The sequence below is a fragment of the Osmerus mordax genome, chromosome 20, assembly GCF_038355195.1.
Source record: "Osmerus mordax isolate fOsmMor3 chromosome 20, fOsmMor3.pri, whole genome shotgun sequence".
In the NCBI taxonomy this organism is placed as follows: Eukaryota; Metazoa; Chordata; class Actinopteri; order Osmeriformes; family Osmeridae; genus Osmerus; species Osmerus mordax.
This window is the reverse complement of record NC_090069.1, coordinates 1,605,882-1,627,465: the sequence shown is the minus strand read 5'-3', so window position 1 is coordinate 1,627,465 and position 21,584 is coordinate 1,605,882. Positions and strand designations below refer to the sequence as shown.

The following is a 21,584-nucleotide window of genomic DNA, read 5'->3' as shown; positions in this document are numbered from 1 at the left end:
TGGCTTCGTACGCTTCCTGGAGGGGCTGAACCGCATCCGCAGGCGCCATCGCTCCGACAGGATCATCAGGGTGAGGCTCCGGAACAGTCCGGAACAGTCCGGAACAGTCCGGAACAGTCCGGAACAGTCTTTTTCGTGAAAGATCCCACTGTACCACTCTCTCACTCTCTCTCACCCTTTCTCTCTCTTATTCACATTTTCTCTCTCCTCCTGTCTCTCTCTCTCTGATGCTCTCCCCCTGTGTCTCTCTCCTACTGTCTCTCCTCCTGTCTCTCTCTCTTCCTGTCTCTCTCTCCCCCTCTCTCTTATTCACTCTCTCTCCTCCTGTCTCTCTCTCTCTGATGCTCTCCCCCTGTGTCTCTCTCCTACTGTCTCTCCTCCTGTCTCTCTCTCTTCCTGTCTCTCTCTCCCCCTCTCTCTTATTCACTCTCTCTCCTCCTGTCTCTCTCTCTCTGTGGTGCACTCCTCCTGTCTCTCCTCCTGTCTCTCCTCCTGTCTCTGTGTAGAAGAGCGGTCCTATGAAGGGTCTCCAGATGAGCGGGCCTCTCTCTCCCTTCCCCCCCGAGCCCATGGCCCCCCCCCTGGGGAAGAAAGGCACGTCTGCTCTCTCCGCCCTGCTGGAGCTGGAGCACAACCACAAGTGAGTCCTTCTGATTCAGGTTCAGATTCAGGTTCAGATTCGGGTTCAGATTCAGATTCTGGTTATGGTTCAGATTCAGATTCGGATTCAGGTTCTGGTTCACTGTGAGAGGAACCGTCGCCTCCACGGCCGAGGACGACAGCGGAAACCCCCAAAACTCCCCCGTCTGACAGGAAGCTTACCCTGCTGATGATGCGTTTCCTGTTTGCAGGACTCTGGAGGAACAGCAGCAGCAGCAGGGCAAGCAAACCGCCGCCCCCGGCGACCCCGCGGCCGTTGCCGCGGCGACCACGTATGTGGACAGCCCAAGAAAGGTGAGCGGGGGGGGACTGTGGGGGTGTTGAGGGGTTGGGTGGGTTTCCGGATCCAGGGCTGTGGTGGGAGCATCTTCCCCGGACACTTGGGGCTGCTTGATGATCATGTAACAGGGCTTGTGGCTCTTTATTTTAACTGTGGGAGCTTCGCTTTTGGTTCTCTTGTCTCTCTCTCTCTCCTGTGCCTGTTGTCCTATAAGTCCTGCTCCTCTCTCTCTCTCTCTCTCTCTCTCTCTCTCTCTCTCTCCATGGGCACTGGGGGTGTTTTCATCACGTGGCTTCACCTTCCTCCTCTTCATTCCTCCTCCCTCCTCCCTCCTTCTTTCTCCTCCTCTTCATTCCTCTTTCTCCTCCTCCCCCTCCTTTCTCCTCCTCTTCATTCCTCTTTCTCCTACTGCCTCCTTCTTTCTCCTCCTCCTCCTGCCTCCTTCTTTCTCTTCCTCCTTCCTCCTTCTTTCTCCTCCTCCTGCCTCCTTCTTTCTCCTCCTCCTGCCTCCTCCTGCTCCTCCTCCGCTGACAGGACGCTGCCTTCATTCTGGATTTTATTCGTAGCCCTCTCTCCTCCTACATCAGTTACTCGCAGGTCAGTAATCATGGGCCCCCTGTAGCGCTGCACCCCTCTAGAGTGCAGTGTCTGTGTGTCTGTGTGTGTGTCTGTCTGTGTGTCTGTCTGTGTGTCTGTCTGTGTGTCTGTCTGTGTGTCTGTCTGTGTGTCTGTCTGTGTGTCTGTCTGTGTGTCTGTCTGTGTGTCTGTGTTGTGTCTGTCTGCATGAACGCTACGTAGACGCCACCACAACGCTGGGAAGGTTTAGAAGCGATCGTCTCGTCCGCCCCTTTTGCTTTCCCACACCCGTAGCTCTCTGTCTCCCAGCCCGTTGCTGCGTGAGAAAACATGCTTGTTTTCGACGAGGGAGGCAGATAGGGGCGTTTGGAGTCATGCAACGTTCAGCCTCGAGGCCTCGTCGGGCCTCGCCCAGGATTGCACGTTGCTGTTGGGGCTTCTGTACTTACTTGGTGCATTCTTAGAGCATTTCTCACGGACTAGTCGCTGCATGTGTTCTTGGCATGCAGATGGCGCATGATATTTCGGAATGTCAAACCCACAGTCATCCAGTTTCACTCATTTACCGCCCGTCACAAATGAACGAGACAAATGCTTTTAGTTTGTCACTTTGAACTTATCAGCATCTCGCTCAGCTTCCGCAGAATTCGATTTTTTCGAATCTTGCCACATTTCTTTGTCAACCAAACAGTGAAAACTGTAAATAATGCACATATGTAGGTCTACCGTGCACTTTTGCAACCGCCCAACATAGACAGGGAGCTAGACATGCCTGTTGACTCATTTATTCCTCTCGATATCTCACAACTGCTATTGTGAATCCAGTAATTATGACCACCCCCGCCCATGCAGTCATGTCATTTCACCTTATTATATTAATGAATGGATAACCATTAGCAAAATTGTTTCCAACTACCAAAGTCGTATACTATGATTCATGAAATGAAAATTATATTCCACGGCCGCATCTTAAGTTATTAAATCAAGCTTTCCCACCCACGTTTGAAAACAAACCGACGCCCCTGTAACCAAGGTAACGAACGTCAGGCAGTGAGTTGCTTCTGACTGCATGACCCCTCGACCCTCGTGTAGCAGAAGAAGATAGATGTGATGTCTTGATTGGTCTGTCCACTCACTAAACCTCTGCTGATTGGCTCGAATGTAGTTGCCGGCCGATCCAGCGGAAGGTGCCCAGGCAGACGTGGGACCTGGCGGTGCCATGGAAACCAGGTATGACTGCAGACTATTCTGGTCTGGCGACAACTAGATAACATAAAGCCGTGTGTGTGTCTGTGCTGGGCTTCTGGAAGGTGTGTGACTGTTTTCCCGCCTGCTGCTGTCGTAGTGGTCAGATGGACGGAGGGGCCTTGACTCTGTCCTCCTCCTCCACCCTCATGGAGATCCTGGAAGCCATCAAACACCCCGCGTGAGTCTGTGTGTGTGTGGGTCTTCTCTCTGTGTCATAGATAGTGTGTGTGTGTGTCTGTTCTGTGGATCATAGATAGAGTGTGTGTGTGTCTGTTCTGTGGAACATAGATAGTGTGTGTGTGTGTCTGTTCTGTGGAACATAGATAGTGTGTGTGTGTGTGTGTGTGTGTCTGTTCTGTGGATCATAGATAGTGTGTGTGAGCATGTGTGTGTGTGAGCGTGTGTGTGTGTCACACAGCTGTCCTAGAGGAGCTCCTGAGCCTGTGTGTGTTCCGTGTGCAGGACAGGTGTGCAGCTCCTACCTGAGCAGAAAGGACTGCCCCCTAACTGCTTCATCAGCGCCGAGATCGTCCATTGGCTGGTCAACAACGTAGAGGGCGTGACCACCCAGGTCATGGCCGTGGAAATCATGCAGGTCGGTGAGGTCACGGCCACGAGCCAATCAGCCGGCGACATGTCAGTGTGTTTGTGAACAAGAGCACACAGGATTATCCATGGGCGTTGTCAACATTTAATATTTACGTGGTTCCATCTTAAAATGAAGGGGCTACAATTTGTTATTATTTATATATGTGTGTGTAGCAGGTGTGTGTTTTGTAGTTGTAACAAGTGTCTCTGTGTCGTGTGCTTGTGTAGAAGATGCTGGAAGAGGGCCTGGTGTCTCACGCGTCGGGCGATGCCATGCGGACCTTCATCTACGGCTTCTACTTCTACAGGATCGTGGCGGAGAGAGAAGGTAAGGGAACAGGGGGCGCGTGGCGTCCCAGCTGGTGAACGCCAGGGCTGGGATCCCATCCCAGGCCCTCGTCACCCTGCCCTCATCAGGGTCACTGATTGATTGTCGGTAGAGCCGATATTGATCGTTCTCATTGTGAGTTTGTCAGCAGCTCTGCGTAATGAGAGCAGGGATGTAGGTTTACATACATGTATACAGTCCGGCCATTTATGAAGCAATACAGTGATGCTGGTGATGTATGTTACTGTGATCATTATGTATAGCAAGTTTCCTCTATACACCAGTCTTTTACGCTGAGAACACTTGGGGAACAGATTTCCCTTCACTGTATCGCGTCCAAAATCATCAGACTGTAATACAGGGGGGAACCACTTTACTTGGGCCTCCAGGGAACTCTGTTCCCCCTGTGGAGAACAGAGAAGCTTAAAATAGAGCAGAGTACAGTAGAGTTTAGTAGAGTACTCATATTTTTCAAACATTTAGAAATGTTTTTTCCAAACTTTCAAAAATATTGTAAAAACGATTTGTCAAAAAAATGTTTACCTTTCGAAACTGTTGAAAAAAATGTTCCACCTTTAGAAACCTTTTTTTCACACACAGCGGGAGGAGAGGGGAGGGGTGTTAAATAGTGTTGCAAATAACCTAGACCCATGTCAGAATGTCAAAAGAATTTACATTTTGGGACGGTTCATTTTGTACTCCGGGACGGTACTAGGACAATGAGGAAAAAAGTTAGTTGCGAGCCCTGAGTCACACCCATATTTAAAAACAAACCGACACTCTCAGATCAGTTGACTCTCCCTTTCACCCTCCCGTTTGCCCCTCCTCCCCCCCCCCCCCCCCCCCCCCAGGCCCCCAGCCCCCCCCTCCCCCTGCGGCCGGGGGCTGGTCGACGGCTGCCCTGGAGGACTTTGCCCTGTTCCAGAGGAAGTGGTTCGAGGTGGCCTTTGTCCTGGAGGAGCTCCGCCCTTGCGACCTGCCCGTCTTCCTGTTGCCATGGCTGCCCAGCCGGCCGGCCTCGTACGCAAGTAGGCACAGTTCCTTCAGCCGCAGCTTCGGAGGACGCAGCCAGGCCGCCGCTCTGCTAGGTACACACAGACCCTCCCCCCGCCCCTCCCCAGCCAATCACAACCCTCTCCCGGCCCTCTACAGCCAATCACAACCTTCAAAGCTCCCTCCAACCAATCACTCCCCTCCTCCCTCCACCCCTTAACCATGATCACAATGGTCACGCCCCCTCAATCCGCCCCTCCGATGAGATCCAGCATGCCTCTCCCACTCTCTCTCCCTCCAATTACATGCAACTCCAGAGCTAGTCTTCCGGGCGATGGCGTGGGGCCAGGAACAGGTGTCACATGGGTTCGCTGGAACACTCATTCCTCTGGTTCTGTAGACTAAGTTGGATTGACGCAGCAGAACTGCAGCCAATCTGGATTAAGATCTTCATCCCCTACAAATTAACCGCGGTTACCAAACTGTCCATACAGATTAACCGCGTCTGTCTGCAAACCGAAAACGATTTACGGAAGAAATTGCGCCACTGCTGGTTCTCACATTAAACCAACAGGTAGCCAGCTTCTCTTAGTGCTAAATGATAGCTTAGCGACCGCTGTTTCCTGTTTCCTGCTTCCTGTATGACACCTAGACACTGGACACCTGCCCTCATTCCCCTGACGGTCGACAGCTGGACTGTATGGAGTAACAGAGTTGTGTTCAGCAGCTAGTAGTGCAGGTTACCTGCAGGGCACAGAGTTATCAGTATCCACCTGCCAAATGCCTGTAAAATATGCAAGAGGCTAGTCAATTTTCTACACTCACAGCCAAAACAACGAGGGTAATCTATTGAGTGGATGGTCAAATTTGAATATTCACAAGCCATTAGGCCGGTGGACAAACAAGTTAATTTTGCACCCTGGGTACCTACCGAGAAAACCGAACACATTATGACCCCTCCCCCTCCATCTAGCTTCCATCCTATCAGAACTAGGAGTTGGCATGTGTCCCTCTGCATCCAATGGTACTCTTCAACCCGGCAGTTGATTGGAGAGATCCCCTCCAATCCGATCGCTGTTTTATCTAATTTCTTCCAATCAGAGTATGGAAGATGAGAGCGTCGGTTGGTTGGCTGGTGTTTAGTGCATGCTGTGGTAGTCGTGACTGTGGTACTGTAGTGCAGTGGTTTGGTGTGCCCTGTCCTCTCTCTATGCGCCTCTCTATGTCGCCCGACCCTCGTGACGTTTTCACAATGCGCACGCAACATTGTGAGAGTGTTACTGCATTAACTCGGGTCTTAACTGCTAACTTTTTCCACACTATCTTTCTCACAATTTTTTTATTTTTTTTGATACTGGTTTTCTCAGTAGTTTGACCTGTGGGATGCCACACTTTGAAATGATTTTTTCCTGTTAATGACTAAACATGAAGCTTCTCCATTGTTCATGGCTAATGCTAAGGACCAGGCCACATCTTAGTCCAGGAACAGGCTTAACCTTATGTCTAGGGAACTGCTTTTTAACCTGAACAGGCGTCCATAACAGTCATTCTAAACTCTTCTTCGGTGGTAGTTATTTCTGATCCTATCCTTCTTTCATGCATCAACCCATTTACCGTGTTTCATACGCGCTTCCTCCATATCTTACTCTTCTTATCCTCACGTCACCATCTCTGCCGGCCCATCTCTCTCCTTCCATGGTCTCCTTCTCCCACCACTCTCTCTCTCTCTCTGTTCTCTCTCTCTCCTGTTGCTCTCTCCTCTCCTTCTGTCCGCCCCTTTCTCTCCTTCTTCTCCTCTCCCTCTTCTCTCCCTCCTTTCCCTCCACAATCTCTCTCTCCCTCTCTTCTCTCCCTTTCTCTCTCTCCCTCTTCTCTCCCTCTTCTCTCCCCTTCTCCTCTTCTCTCCCCCTCTCCTCTCTCTCTCCCTCCTCTCCCTCTCTCCCTCTTCTCTCCCTCTCCCCAGCTGCCACTGTTCCGGAACAGAAGACAGCCACCCTGGACGTGGACGTCAACAATCGCAGCGACCGCACCGAGTGGTGCAGCTGTTATTACCATGGCAACTTCTCCCTGAACGCCGCCTTTGAGGTCAAGCTACACTGGATGGCTGTCACTGCAGCTGTGCTCTTTGAGATGGTGAGAGAGGGTAGAGCTTAATCGTTATAGAACTTTACCTCCGATTACGAGGTTCCAGGTTCAAATCTTCCTCCTCCAGGTACCGCACATCTCCTTGGATATAAGCGGCTGCTAAACGAATACAGTTTTTATTATCAGGGACGTCGGTTTGTTTTCAAATGAGGTGTAACTGTTTTTAATGGATGCTGGCATTTGTTCGTTTTTTTTTTCTTATCAGAAAGTGGGGAGGGACAGATTTCCGCTTTCAGAAAGTGGGTGGGACATGTTCACCTCACGCCCCCGTTTATCGTGATGTTTACGTCGGCTCCTGCCCCCCTCCGCAGGTCCAAGGCTGGCACAGGAAAGCAGCTTCCTGTGGGTTCCTTCTGGTGCCGGTCCTGGAGGTTCCCTTCGCTCTGCCCTCGTACCTGTACGGCGACCCGCTCCGAGCCCAGCTCTTCATCCCTCTCCACATCCTCAGTCTGCTTAAGAACGGCTGTGATAACCTATTCGACGGTGAGGATCCTCTGGAAACCCTCTATATTTTTTTTTTACCTCAACTGTCAAAATGCTGTATTTATGTATTCAAGGATTGGTTATATTCCATTTCCTTTGTTGATGACTTTCTTATGTTGCGATGATGTGCCAGGTTTTGAGCCGGAGACATACTGGGAACGAATGCAGCTTTTTCAAGAGGCCATACTTTACAGGTGGGCGGTTCTCAGAGTGGATTGCCACGTAAAAATTGTGGCTCCACAGCACTTACTGTGATGATCTTAACACTGCTTCCTAGCTTCATTGGGTCCTCTAATGTCTCCTTTCCTTGCTCCCTCCTTCCTTCCCTCAGATTTGGATTTGTTCAAGACAAGTTTTCAGCCTCGGCTTTCAGTTTCCCTTCAGAGAACAAGCCCCAGTACATACATGTCACAGGTAGGTGATTTTTCTGGAAGGAGCATACACCGATTCTGGTGGGATATACTGTACATTTACTTTAATTGTTGTACTCAATAGATCAAAGTGATATGATTTGAAACTTCTCGGGGGAATTAGAGGTAGTGTACACATATTTGTGTTGCCCTAACCTCCTCCTCTCCCTGCCTGCTTCCCTCACTCTCGACTCATCTCCCCGAACGTCCCTCCCTCCTCTGGACCTGTCCCAACAGGCACCGTGTTCCTCCAGCTTCCCTACTCCAAGAGAAAGTACTCCAGCAACCAGCAACGGCGCCGACGCAACTCCACTGCCTCCGCGAGCCAGGGCCTGTTTGGCTGCGACGAGCATGTGGGCTACCACTGGGCCTACAACACCATGCTGACCAAGGCATGGAGGACAGGCGTGCTGGGGGACGAGAGGCTGGCCGACCGCCTTCTCCGAGACTTCACCGACTTCTGTGCCAACAAGGACAACAGGCTGGTCAACTTTTGGGACGGTTGTCAGGATAAGATGAACGCCAGCGCTCCGTGAGAAAGGACCCCGATCCAAAGGACCCCCATCCAAAGGACATGAAATGGGGATGAAACTGATATGTATAGACTACTGCCTGATTAAAGAGAATAAATTATTTAATTGTATATCCATCGACTGTGAAACTGTCATGGCATGCATGCAAATGGATTATTTCATGTCATTTGACCTCAGTCGTATAGGTATCATAGCATACCATACTATGCTCAAGGCTATCTTATGGGTGCCCCTGGGATGAAAAACGAGTTTCTCTACATTTCCACGTATTCATAGGTGTCCGATGGCCTGGGCAAAGGACAGTAGAATGAGTGCGTGAGTTGAAGGGCGGTCACTGCTGCAGTTTAGCAAAGCTAAGCTACTGCACATTGTATGAGAGCATTCGCCCTTTTCAGCGAGTCCGAGGTTACATCTGTCGATAACAGGTTAACATTTAGGTCGCTCGCAATCGGCACGGCATGCACCGACACCAGCTATTATTAATTACATGGGAACTTAAAACCTAAGGGCAAACGTTTCATTATAGGTCCATGTGGCAAGCCACAATTTTATTGGGTGATTTGTTTGCGATGGCAAAGAGAAGTCACTCGCATCCTTTCACCCGAGCCTTCCACGCACTCACGCACAGTCAGATGCTGCAACAGAGGATGCAGCACGTCGCACTGCGCAGGCGCGAGCCCGCAGCAGTACTTGGCTATTTATAGAAAGTGACGTCACCATGAAATATCAGCAGCGGCAGCCCTCGCCCTTCACACCCCCCTCTACCGACAAACTGGATTGACAGGACGCTTGCAGCAGCACCCCATGTAAATAGCAGTGGGAGGCCGTAGTTGCTAGTCAGCCGTCGGGTGGAGATAGAAAGAGTAAAGGCGTGGGCCGAGGACCGGAAGGACAGTTAACTAGATATCTACGGCATAAACGGTTGTTTTTTATTTACGCATCATCCGCGTCTAGCTAACAACACTTGTAAGCAGGTCAGGAAACCCGCATTCTCATTTGATGTTCTGTCTGAAGCCGATCTGTTTTTGCTAATAACGTTTCATTTTTTCTGTTTTAAGACATTGCACTTTCAAATAACGTTAGAGCAATTGTAGATTGCAGACTGTGTGAGTGTCTGTACCGTTTTCATCAACAGTACAGCAGCAGCGAGGATGCCAGACAGAGAGCAACTGATACAGAAAGCTCGGATGGCCGAGCAGGCGGAGCGGTACGATGATATGGCCTCTGCGATGAAGCAGGTAACGATTACAAAGTGGCCAAGCTTGTCAACCGGATTGTTTTCATATTTCCGTGCACATTATATTTGCTGCCATGTTACCCACAGGTTAAGTTAAGTACCGTTTGCTGGCTTGCTCTCAGTTGTGCAATAGAGGGGGTCGTTTTTGCCAGATTGCATCATAATTCAGGCTGCGGCATGTCGAGCCTTTGTTAGCCAGCTGGCTATGCTAGATTAATGAGATGTGACTTTCGAATATTTTGTAAATTTGAATTACGATGTGAACTTTAGAACAACAGCCGGATGTGTTATTGCCATATACTATCAGTATGTTGTTCGCATCATGTTATCGCTGTAGAAAAACCTTAAATGGATGCTAGCATCCGACTTAGCTTGGTGGCTAACAATGAAGTATGGGTCTTTGCAAGTTATCCAATGGCAGTGCAGAGCTTCGGAGGATAGGGTGCGTTCGAACAGGGTGACTAAGATCGAGATGAATTAAATCATAGGTTAGTCCTAAATGCCCTCACTCTTCGTATGAACTGAGCATTATTGTTGTATGTGTATATATAATAACATTTGGCCCATAAGGATGTATTAAATTCATAATTTATCACTTATTCCAGATTTTCCTCTCCGTACAGAAAACGCTTTCCGTGAAATACTGCCTACAAGTGGAAAGAAAAAAAAAAATGGCAGCCATCTTGGAATATTGCCATAGAAACAACTGTAGGCCTAATTGCAATATCTAGTACAGGAATTGGAGCAGATTTATTTGTTTGGTTTTGGGGTTTAAAAAATCCTTATTTTGCCTCTAACCTGAACCTTTATCCTTTAACATTGATCACAGCGTTGCTGACAAGAACAACATACATTTAAATAAAAACATCAAAACAACAATTTATTTTTCTGCTTCCAGGTGACAGAGCTTGGGGAGCCGCTGAGCGATGACGACCGCAACCTGCTCTCGGTGGCGTACAAGAACGTGGTGGGAGCCAGGCGTTCCTCATGGAGGGTGACCTCCAGCATCGAGGCCAGGGTCGTGTCCGACGACAACGAGAAGAAGCTGGAGCTGGTGCGAGCCTACAGGGAGACCATCGAGAAGGAACTGGAGACCGTCTGCCAGGACGTCCTCACCCTCCTCGACCAGTTCCTCATCAAGAGCTGCGATGCGGAGCAGCTGGAGGGCAAGGTGTTCTACCTGAAGATGAAGGGAGACTACCACCGCTACCTGGCCGAGGTTGCCACGGGTGATAAGAACACAGCCGCCGTCCAGGCGTCCGAGGTGGCGTACCGGGAGGCCTACGAGATCAGCAAGGGCATGGCCGCCACCCACCCCATCCGCCTGGGCCTGGCTCTCAACTTCTCCGTGTTCTACTACGAGATCCAGGGAGCTCCGGAGCAGGCATGCCAGCTGGCCAAGGAGGCCTTCGACGAGGCCATCGGACACCTGGAGAACATGAAAGAGGACTCCTATAAGGACTCGACCCTCATCATGCAGTTGCTGCGGGACAACTTGACCTTGTGGACCACTGACCAGCAGGCCACCGAGGAAGTGGGGGCCAATGACTGAGGCCCCCCTTGTCCCCGCCTCTTCTACCTTGGATAGTCTTTAGCTAGAGTAGCCACATCATTTCATCAGCCCATTCTGATTCCCCGTTTCGTCTTCTTCTTCTCCTCCTCTCTCCCCGTCCACTTCCTCATCCGCCCCCTCTGTCTCGTCGTGTCGTCACGGTGACCTACTTGTGGGGGGGGAAAAGAGGGTTTTGTCAGTTAAGGCCTGCTGCCCGTCCTCCATTCTTAAGTTTCCTCCTCCCGCGTTCACAAGCTCACCTCGACTCTCACTTCCTGTCTCTCTCTCTCTTTGTCTGTCTCTCTCTCTCTCTCTGTCGGTCTATATCGCTCTCTCACTCTCTCTGTGTCTCTCTCTGTGTCGGTCTATCTCTCTCTCCACTCCCTCCTAGCTTTTTGAGCCTGGCCCACTTTCTGTGCACTGGTGGTATTTGTTTCCTTCTTTTCCCATTCATTGTTGCTGATAATGAACCGACTGGTTGGTATTCAAGTGACATTTATACAGGAAGTTCCGCGAGGACCATTTAGTATGTCTATCACGAATTGGGTGTCTGTAACGCTAATTAGGGAAATGATTGATTTGTTCAGTTGCCCATCTACATTCATTAGAATGTTGTGCTTTTCCTTGACTGAACCCTGTCGCTGTAAGACTGGTGACCCATCCTCTCTGTTTCCTGTGTATTGTCATGGACATGCCCTTATAAGGGCAGTTTGTCTTCACGGGTGATTGGACGGCGTCTGGTTTTTCAGTTCCAGTTGCCGAATAATAAAAACATGTTTTGTTTTTATTATTATTATTATTGTTAATATGTGGTCATTAAAACAATGCCATTAAAACATTACCTACCATGGGAACTCGTGTTGTTTTTTAACTGGGATGTTTATTGTCTTTTTGCCACAGGTTTTTGAACGTCAGTTTCCATGAGTATAAATTCCGTGGACTCTTAACAGGTTCTCTTGGTGAGAGGAGATGGATTACATTCATCTGCTGAGGAAACTATTCAAAACATCACCTGGACATACACACTCTTACCACAGTGCCATGGTATATATTATATATTATGAAAGAAAATATGATGATTAACATCCATATTTGGAGTTCGCCTTAATGCTGACGGGTTTGGGTCTGACGTATGTGAGGTTGTATAAAACGGGAACAACCCCTCACAGTGTTCTTGAGTATAAGGAAATGGATTCATCAGTCCTTCCTGATTCCTGGAAGGCATAATGTAAACTGTTGGCTCAAGCTATCTCAAGTGAAGTGTCTTACCCAACCCTTTCACCATCAGGATGTCTTTCTCCTATTTACAACTACAGTGCCACCTAGTGGCCCTGGTGCTAACAGGCTACTGCTAAGACTGACTTCGAAAACGTTAACGTCCTCAGAGAGGAAAATCCACTGCACAGCACAGGATGAACAGGTACATTACAAAACACATCAAAGTAACACAACAAAACAACAATAATCCTGATTATTTTTCAGCACCTACAGCAGCCATCCTAAACATAACAACCCAGGCAGGCATTTTAAGGTGCATGTCAATAACTGCATGCCAACAATTCTAATAGTATCAGTTGTCAGCCTGATTGATACGAGTTGTTATATGAGGTTAAAACAATAAAGTTCAAGGTTAAGGTAAACCGTTAAGAGATGTTCTGATAACTTGGGTGTGGGTTATATGTAGATGCATTTCATAATAATAAAGCTGTAATTAATAACTTTCTTGTCAACAAAGAGACCCAGCTTTTTCTCTCTCTCTCTCTCTCTCTCTCTCTCTCTCTCTCTCTCTCTCTCTCTCTCTCTCTCTCTCTCTGTCTCTCTGTCTCTCTGTCTCTCTCTCTCTCTAACTCTTTATCTGACTCTCTCAATCCCTCCTACTCCCCCCCCCCCCTCTCTCTTTATCTCCCACACACCTACCTTGAGGGCCGGTGGTATTTAAGCAGTAGCACAGGTGGCACGGGAGCCACAGGTCGAAAGGGGAGACAAACTAGCTGTCCTTTGGTCTCCTCAGCTCAGACAAAATGACTCGGGATTATTTTGGCTTCTCTTTAATGCAACCAAGAAATGCAGCAGACAATGGCACCAATGTTGTATACGCTGTCAACAACCCAGCAGACATATCAGTCATTGTGTTGTACTTCCTTCTGGTCCTGGCTGTCGGAATATGGGTGAGTTACTCAATCGTTCTACTGAATGGCTGCGCGCCCTCAATGTAATTTGCTCCTGTGAATCGTTAACCGCACACCAAAGCCAAAGAGACGTGGTCTGTTCGAGGCAGGAAACGTGGATTCGTAACATTGCGTGCAGGAGAAATCCTGGCAAGCATCTTCTCAGACCGTGCCGTTTAAATCACAGAGAGACATGAGACGAGGGTCACAGTGTGATAACCGTTAATCATTGAAGTGTGTCAAACTGTGATGGGATCATTCTGTACTGATGCTATGCAGCTGTTGTTCCTCATTAAACCCCACTACTGTGGAAAAACCTTCCGTCAACCTCCGCCTACTGGCTTGTAAAAGGATCATTAACTATTTTAATTTAACTTGGAATAGTATGAGGCAAGGGAATGAATCTCCCCCCCCCCAATTAAAGTATACTCTTCATTTCGTTTTTTTTGTTTGCTTCAAAATGTGTTCTTGGCCAGAAAATACAAGTATAGGTCTATTATCTGAAGACGGGTTGTACCATGTTTGCAGACTGTGCTGTGACAGAATGTTGAGATTGTCTCCGTGTCCCTTTGCAGGCCATGGTCCGTACCAACCGGTCGACGGTGGGGGGGTTCTTCCTGGCAGGGAGGAGTATGGTGTGGTGGCCGGTGAGTAAAGGACAAGGAAATGTTGTGACCAGGGTGCGAATTACTGGGGGGTTTAGGGTGGTTTGACCTCCCTAATTAAGACTTGGACCCCCCCAAAAGAGGTATAAACAACAGGTCGGGGGGGTCGATACACGCCCTGGAGAAGAAGTTGACCCCCCCGATTGTCATTGTATGATTCGCACTCTGGTTGTGACCAAGATTACTGGAAAGCGTGTTATCTTACAGAGGTCAACTTTGATTTCCCAACTGTCTTCTGGAGAACCGAATGACGTATTTATTACCAAACCATTACTTGTGCTGGTACCAGAAGCGTAGCCACAGGTAGGCCTGGGTAGGCACAGGCCTACCCAATTTGTTCTAAGGCCTACTCAAAAAATAAGATATCTCAGAAAAATTATGCAACAGTTGCACATCGCAAAGTAAATAAGTAAAGAAATACTGAAAATATGCCATATATTTTTCTAGGCCTACCCAAAAAGATTATTCTGGCTACGCTCCTGGCTGTCACTATGAGTTTTCGATTGAGCTTTATTAAAATGAATCCTTATCAGCTGATTTGAATCTAACTAAAAAATAATTAGGTGTTTATTATAACATAAAACTATATAAAAACCCCATGCTTGTCCTCTGCCTATTTTCCTTGATAGTCCATATTATTTAGTGACGCTATATGTGAAAATAACTGGTTGTATTGCAAAAAAAAAAAACTTCCAAACCTTACTATGAAAGGAGTAAAATGCTATGAGCTATGTATACTACCATGTATCCTGCAAAACTAACCACAGTAATGAAATAGTACCAATTGTACCTATGGAGGATTGTGATTTTCCCTTGTCTCTCTCCAGATTGGCGCATCTCTCTTTGCCAGCAACATTGGCAGCGGGCATTTTGTGGGCATCGCTGGAACAGCAGCCGCTTCAGGCATTGCCATAGGAGGGTTTGAGTGGAATGTGAGGAAAACCAACCGACAACTATTCTAACTTCTCACAGTATCATCTTAACCCTTGTGTTATCTTCGGGTCATTCTGACCCATCAGTCACCATCGTATTGCGACAACTTTACCGCATACAAAAACAAAGTGAAGCATTTTCTTTTAACCGTTGGGCTGTCTCAGACCCCCCACATTGCGAAGGTTAAAATAAAATTCGATTTATTTGTTTTTGTATTGGTAAAATTGGGTAAACACAACGATGGTTCGTTGTGAACTTTGGGTCATGTGACCCGAAGGCAGCACAAGGGTTAACCTCTGACACTGGTCGTTGTAATGTCCCTTACTTCTCTCCTCAGGCAAGGTCAATGGTTGTATACAGTTTATAACGACTCTGGAAAGCATTTCATAACAGAGATGCAACACTTCATCTGTGATGTTAACAGACATGAAGTGACTCTGTAATGTAAAAATTAATCTAAAGTTTACTTCTTGCCAACCATCCGTATCCATGTTGGTTCCAGGCCCTTGTGGTGGTGGTCATTCTTGGCTGGCTGTTCGTACCCATCTACATCAAAGCAGGGGTGAGGATGTGGACAAGATGGCCGTTCCTCATGTCGCGGTATCTGATTCATGAGTGACGTTTACTCGAGCGTGCTAATGCCATCTGGCTGCTTCTAGGTGGTGACCATGCCAGAGTACCTGAAGAAGAGGTTTGGAGGACAACGCATTCGCGTCTACCTGTCTGTGCTCTCTCTCTTCCTTTACGTGTTCACCAAGATCTCAGTGAGTCCTTAGCCGGCCAGACTCGCTGCTGAGCTCGAGAGAATATGTGGTCTTGAAAATCCCGGCAGATACTGAAAATGAACTCTTTCTTACTTTGCCTCTCTCTCACTCTCTTTCTCTCTCGTTATCCCTCCCTCTCTCACTCTCTTTCTCTCTCGTTATCCCTCCCTCTCTCTCTCTCTTTCTCTCTCTCTCGTTATCCCTCTCTCTCTCTCTCTCTCTCTCTCTCTCTTTCTCTCTCGTTATCCCTCTCTCTCTCTCTCTTTCTCTCTCTCTTTCTCTCTTTCAGGCAGACATGTTTTCTGGTGCCATCTTTATCAACCTGGCTCTGGGACTGAATATTTACCTGGCTGTGATTCTACTGCTATTGATCACTGCTCTGTACACAGTCACAGGTACACCCTCCTCTCACGCTGTCAACACAGCTCCCTCCAAGCACGTTTAAATGGTATTCCTGTAAAGCACTAAGAAGCTCTTATCTGTATTGTGAATGGCGCCATGAATGAAAGGATGAAAGTCCATCCAATATCGCAGCCTCCGGGCCTTTTAAAGTAACCGTGGCGTTCTGCACGCTCTCTCCTCGGGGTTCCTTATCAGCACTGCATCGTGGGTAATTACCCATGTAGTTTGATAAATCATGGGCAGACCTCCTGCTGTTTCTCTTGGTCTAATCATGCCTCAATATCTGAACTTTAACATGCCTACGTAAACATGGCAATGATCACATATTAATGATGTTAATAGCAACACATCCGGTCAACCTCGATTGACACGCATGGACTCCATGGCTTTGATAAACACAGCATGTTGTAAACGCGTGGATGGGTGGACGATTTTTGCCAAAAGATAACGGTATATTACGAGACGGTAAAAAACGAAACGCACCTTCTGCTCCCGAACGCGCAAATGTTTCCATCGTTAATGAGCTTTGTGTGTTTTCTGTCTCAGGTGGACTGGCTGCGGTGATCTACACAGACACCTTGCAGACCGTCATCATGGTGGTGGGTTCGTTCGTCCTCATGGGCTTTGGTACGTTCCTGTTGCATCCAGACATCAGAATATTCAAATCGATACAAGACTGAACTCACTCGGTTTGAGTTCCAAACTTCCTGGTGTCTCAGTGGATCCCTTTGTCTCTTAACTCCTGTTTGTCTCCTCAGCTTTCAACGAGGTGGGAGACTACACGAGCTTCCAGACCAAGTACATGGAAGCCATCCCCACCTTCATCGGAGTGAACATCAGCGAGAAGTGCTACACTCCTCGACCAGACTCCTTCCACATCTTCAGGGACGCCATCACGGGAGACCTGCCCTGGCCCGGCCTGGTGTTTGGACTCACCATCCAGGCCACGTGGTACTGGTGCACAGACCAGGTACTTCATTGCTGCCTCCCCCTCCTGACACGCAGACAGGCTCGATCCTCGACCCTCCCTCCCTCCCACACTGCCAGCCTTAGCCTCGCTTCAGTCCTCAAGAAGTGAGTCAGACCTTGCTTTTGAATCCTGGTGCTGAGGTAAGATGGCCAGACAGACCCACTGAGGAGACTAGAGAAATTGGAAGGACGTTTATTTACACACCCACACAAGAGCCACATAATAGCCCAAGAACAAGCCACTTCCGCCCTGAGTAAAATTGTGGTCGTCTGTTTGTTTAGCAAAAGGTCTGTTCTGATATGGGTTTCTGTCTGCATGCAGTCGTTTGTCCTACTTGGCTCACAGACTAAGTGTTTTGGTACTTGCCTGAGATGGAAAAGCATTTCCTTGGATGAATATTTCATCAGCCGATGCCGAGTTCTCTCATTAAAAGTGCCGTGAACTTCGATCGAAACATAGGATGATAGCGTGAGGATTAAGGAAACCACATCTGGTTTGAAACTTCTTCTACTTAAACGTCTGCTGTTGATGTGGTGTGCAACGACTGGATATTCGTTAAAAACATCCGACTTGAGAGATAGTTTCAAAATTCTCCTTATCTCATCTTGGGATGTTTTCCTGAATACGAACAGGCGTCAACCCATTTGTCACCACGAGACTTTAAAACCTGTCAGATTGCTGAGCGGTTAGGGAGTCGGGCTATTAATCAGAAGGTTGTTGGTTCGATTCCCGGCCGTGCGAAATGACGTTGTGTCCTTGGGCAAGGCACTTCACCCTACTTGCCTCGGGGAGAATGTCCCTGTACTTACTGTAAGTCGCTCTGGATAAGAGCGTCTGCTAAATGACTAAATGTAAATGTAAATGTAAACCCACCCTCCTGTGTGCGCTGCTTGGCAGGTTATTGTCCAGCGTTGTCTCTCGGCGAAGAACCTTTCTCACATGAAGGCCGGCTGTATCCTGTGTGGCTACCTGAAACTCCTCCCCATGTTCCTCATGGTCTTCCCTGGCATGATGAGCAGGATCCTCTACACAAGTGAGCCGCCCACACGCACAAAACAAACGCACCTGAAGGCTAGTACTCGAGATGACAGATGCGTTTGAACACACATCTGATATAACCGCGGCTTATTTACAAAGGCATCTTTCAAGACGAGAATCTAAGATGGGCCCCCCCGCGCCCAGATCTATCTCCTTTTCCCTTGCTCTTCCTCTCCTCTGCTCCAGTTCTGCCCCCCCCCCCCCCTCCCCCTGGGCCCGGGAAAACAGACCCGTTTGTCCCCCGCCTTTCGGCGGGCCTGCTCGGGGTGTATGTGTGTGTTGTGTGAGTAAAGCTTCACTCGTTTTTGCTCTGTGTGCCGCCCAGATGAGGTGGCGTGTGTGGACCCAAAGGCGTGTCAGCAGTACTGCGGCGCGAGCGTAGGCTGCACCAACATCGCCTATCCCAAACTCGTGGTCGACCTGATGCCAAACGGTGAGCCACTGACCTAACCTCTACCGGCGACTCCAAGGCCAGCTTGTGATGAATGATGGAAATGACGAGGGACACATTTTCAACACCAAATGCGCTTTCAAGGACAACTTGTGTAACCATAGAAACCTTCGGTAACATTTCTTATTTTCCTGCGCCCTTCCATCTCTTCTCCTTTGGGTCTTTTCTTCTCCTTTCTTTTCTTCTTCTCCTCCTCCTCCTCCTCTCCTCCCCTCGGTCTTGTCTCCTCACCCCCCCCTTCCTCCGTCTCTCTTCTCCTTGTCTCCCCTTCTCCTCCTCCTCCTGCCCTCCATACCTCCTCCCCCCTTCCTTGTTGTCTCCCCTCCACTTCACCTTCGTTCCTCTTCCTCCCTGTCCCCTCCTCTCCTCCCCTCCTCCCCTACTGGTTCCACAGGTCTGCGAGGCCTCATGTTGTCGGTGATGCTGGCCTCTCTGATGAGCTCCCTCACCTCCATCTTCAACAGCGCCAGCACCCTTTTCACAATGGACATCTACACCAAGATACGCAAGTCGGCCACCGAGAAAGAGCTTATGATCGCTGGAAGGTAAACACAGAACAGGCACATAAGGGTGTTTAGGGTGAATCAGGGTTCCCATAGGGTGAACTCAGGTGTTTCCACTCCTGTGATACTGTGTGTGTGTGTGTGTGTGTGTGTAGGGTGTTCATAATCGCTCTTATTGGGGTGAGCATTGCGTGGATCCCTGTGGTGCAGTCCGCCCAGAGCGGACAGCTGTTCGACTACATCCAATCCATCACCAGCTACCTGACCCCGCCCATCGCGGCCGTTTTCATGCTCGCCATCTTCTGCAAGCGCGTCAACGAGGCTGTGAGTCTCCGCCCCTGCTTCTCCTCTTCTCCAGGGGCCGGCCCGTTAGGCTGCCGAAAGAGGTTGCCTGAAGATTCTATCTAAAGATGTCGTAGAAAGATTACCGAGGTTATTCGTCGACGCCCCGGCGAGAAATTTATCTGTGCTTGCATGTCCGATCCGTTCAAAGGTCTCTGGTTATCACACATAACCAGGAGAGGCACATTTACTGCCTCCCCGCTTTCGGTCGCTACTTTTAATCTTCGTGTTTGTTTAGCGGGAACTGGAGCATGACTAAGCAGTACATCGCAGATGAGGATGATGATGATGATGTCCTTGCTCCTCAGGGTGCGTTCTACGGGCTTCTGATTGGCCTGTGTATCGGCCTGTCCCGGATGATCGCAGAGTTCGCCTACGGCACGGGGAGCTGCGCCAATCCCAGCGTCTGTCCCACCATAATCTGCGGGGTGCACTACCTCTACTTCTCCATCATCCTGTTCTCCATCTCCTGCATCCTCATCGTGTCCATCTCCCTCATGACCGAGCCCATCGAGGACAAATACGTGAGTGGAACACGTTACCTCAGAGTGTGAGGTCGTCTGTCGAAGAGATTGCGAGGTTTTAGTCTCCTCTTATACGTTGCAGCGAAAAGAAAAAGCCTGACTAATACGTTGTTGTTATGACATGAGTTAACAGTTAGCCCAGTGGCCATCCCTGCAACATGACTCGGTGGTAATTGATTTCCACTTCCTGTCCATCATTAACTTAAATTCCCAACCGCCTTCTCTAAGTCAGGCTAGTTTGCAGAAAACACAATCGTCTGAAGTATGCAGGATTAATTTGTAACGTCCTGTAAGCTGTTAACCGAACATGTGTAAGAGGTTGCAGATGGTGTGAACCCCCCCCCCCCCCCCCCCCCCCCATAGGTCATCACTGTAACTGTGTCTCCCGTGTGTGTGTGTGTGTGTTCCTCTCCGCCTCCCAGCTCTATCGCCTGTGTTGGAGCCTCAGGAACAACACAGAGAAGAGAGAGGACCTGGAAAAGGACGACTGGATCGACAACCAAGACTCCCTGGATATAGAGGGTGAGGGAGGACTGCATGTTCACACACACACACACGTATGCACACACACACACACACACACGTGCACACATACACACATGCACACACCCACCCACACACTTCCCTCATCCCTGTCCTCCTCTCCCGGCAGAGCCCACGGAGGAGCCCGGCCGCTGTAAGAAGCTCTTCCTGGGCTTCTGTGGCCTGGAGAAGAGCACAGCTCCCAAGCTCACCCAGGAGGAACAGGAGGAACTCCAGAAACAGCTCACAGACACCTCCGAGGTTCCTCTGTGGAGGAACGTGGTAAATGCCAACGCCCTCATCCTGCTGTGTGTGGCCGTCTTCCTGCACGGCTTCTACGGCTAAGGGTGTCCCTCGGGAAAGAACCTCAAGCTTGGTCCCTGTGGTCCTAAGCTGTTTTAAGTTTGTGTCGGTGACCTAGCGTTGTGGCTGCTCGGCTCCTTAACCGGCTGGACTCAAACACTGCCTGGGAAGAGACTTTACGGGGGTGTTTCAAGGGTTTTGCTTTCAAGACTGAAGGGGTTGTGTACGTAGTGTATATGTTTGTGTGTATGTGTGCAAATTGCACTGACATGTTGAATGTTTTATCATTAGGATTATCTCTGCCAACGTAGGTATAAATAGAAGCGCGTGATTGGAATGTACCGTGTTAGCTTTGCAAAAATGATGAAAGCCTAATATAATCAGAATAAAGCTATCTCTATGGCATTTTCTTCTAATCTCGTCATGGCAGTTTGGTCCTTCCAGAATACAGAGGATTTTTTTTTCTCACTTTACTAGTAATGACAATCAAACATATAATCACGTACTGCCTTATGTTAACAAGTCGTATGCGACCAAAGTCCATATAGGTGCCATATCCTCATTCCATTCTCGTTTGTTATGTAGTTGTTAATAAGTGATGTTTCAAGGATGGATTCAACTGCTGTGAATTTCCTCTAATCCTTCATCTTCTGCATCTGTCTCATTACTGACCCCTGCTGGATACAAGAGTACCTTGTGTGAATGTAAAATTACATTTAGGCAATTTAATCGGAGTGGGTCTTGATATGCATTGATGACAGTATTCATAACAACCTGCGCAGCATCACTGCATTTCGTTACAAGTTTTGTTTTATAAAATGTAAAGATTTTGTGTAAAACAAAAATCCCAGTAGAAACAAACAATGTTGGCATTGAAGATTAGTAGTTCAAGTATCATGTTCTGCTTTCATAAATTCCTCTCTCGCTCTAGACTCGTCTGGCAACTTGTTTAAAAGCCCATTCTTC

General features: G+C 48.6%; 3 protein-coding genes across 8 annotated transcripts in view; all 3 read left to right on the top strand.

Moving 5' to 3' along the window:
• Positions 1-8,360, top strand: part of depdc5 (DEP domain containing 5, GATOR1 subcomplex subunit) — a 23,753-nt gene extending 15,393 nt beyond the window's left edge. For 3 of the 5 annotated variants that reach the window (XM_067258266.1, XM_067258265.1, XM_067258267.1), the window contains exons 30-43: positions 1-70; positions 507-640; positions 852-954; positions 1,475-1,537; positions 2,682-2,746; positions 2,862-2,942; positions 3,227-3,359; positions 3,581-3,680; positions 4,532-4,768; positions 6,637-6,806; positions 7,130-7,301; positions 7,435-7,495; positions 7,633-7,715; positions 7,949-8,360. The exon at positions 1-70 is cut by the window's left edge and continues 168 nt beyond it. In XM_067258266.1, coding sequence (XP_067114367.1) covers positions 1-70; positions 507-640; positions 852-954; positions 1,475-1,537; positions 2,682-2,746; positions 2,862-2,942; positions 3,227-3,359; positions 3,581-3,680; positions 4,532-4,768; positions 6,637-6,806; positions 7,130-7,301; positions 7,435-7,495; positions 7,633-7,715; positions 7,949-8,247 — 1,771 coding nt within the window. In that variant the 3' untranslated portion in view covers positions 8,248-8,360. The remainder of the gene's footprint in view (positions 71-506; positions 641-851; positions 955-1,474; positions 1,538-2,681; positions 2,747-2,861; positions 2,943-3,226; positions 3,360-3,580; positions 3,681-4,531; positions 4,769-6,636; positions 6,807-7,129; positions 7,302-7,434; positions 7,496-7,632; positions 7,716-7,948) is intronic. The other 2 variants (XM_067258268.1, XM_067258269.1) reach the window with 2 other exon arrangements.
• Positions 8,361-8,483: 123 nt separating this feature from the next.
• Positions 8,484-11,887, top strand: ywhah (tyrosine 3-monooxygenase/tryptophan 5-monooxygenase activation protein, eta polypeptide). 2 transcript variants are annotated; one of them, XM_067258273.1, is made up of 3 exons: positions 8,484-9,218; positions 9,385-9,482; positions 10,380-11,887. In XM_067258273.1, the coding sequence occupies exons 2-3, from the start codon at positions 9,396-9,398 to the stop codon at positions 11,031-11,033; spliced, it is 741 nt and encodes a 246-aa protein (XP_067114374.1). In that variant the 5' UTR covers positions 8,484-9,218; positions 9,385-9,395; the 3' UTR covers positions 11,034-11,887. The 2 variants fall into 2 exon arrangements, with proteins under 2 accessions (XP_067114374.1, XP_067114373.1); XM_067258272.1 differs by having other exon boundaries at positions 9,380-9,482.
• A 1,135-nt stretch (positions 11,888-13,022) lies between these two features.
• Positions 13,023-21,548, top strand: slc5a1 (solute carrier family 5 member 1). Its single transcript, XM_067258270.1, has 15 exons — positions 13,023-13,201; positions 13,777-13,848; positions 14,694-14,798; positions 15,302-15,361; positions 15,459-15,563; positions 15,853-15,958; positions 16,512-16,592; positions 16,724-16,935; positions 17,833-17,968; positions 18,299-18,406; positions 18,819-18,969; positions 19,083-19,251; positions 19,578-19,793; positions 20,216-20,315; positions 20,446-21,548. The coding sequence occupies exons 1-15, from the start codon at positions 13,055-13,057 to the stop codon at positions 20,658-20,660; spliced, it is 1,983 nt and encodes a 660-aa protein (XP_067114371.1). The 5' UTR covers positions 13,023-13,054; the 3' UTR covers positions 20,661-21,548.
• Positions 21,549-21,584: the final 36 nt, after the last annotated feature.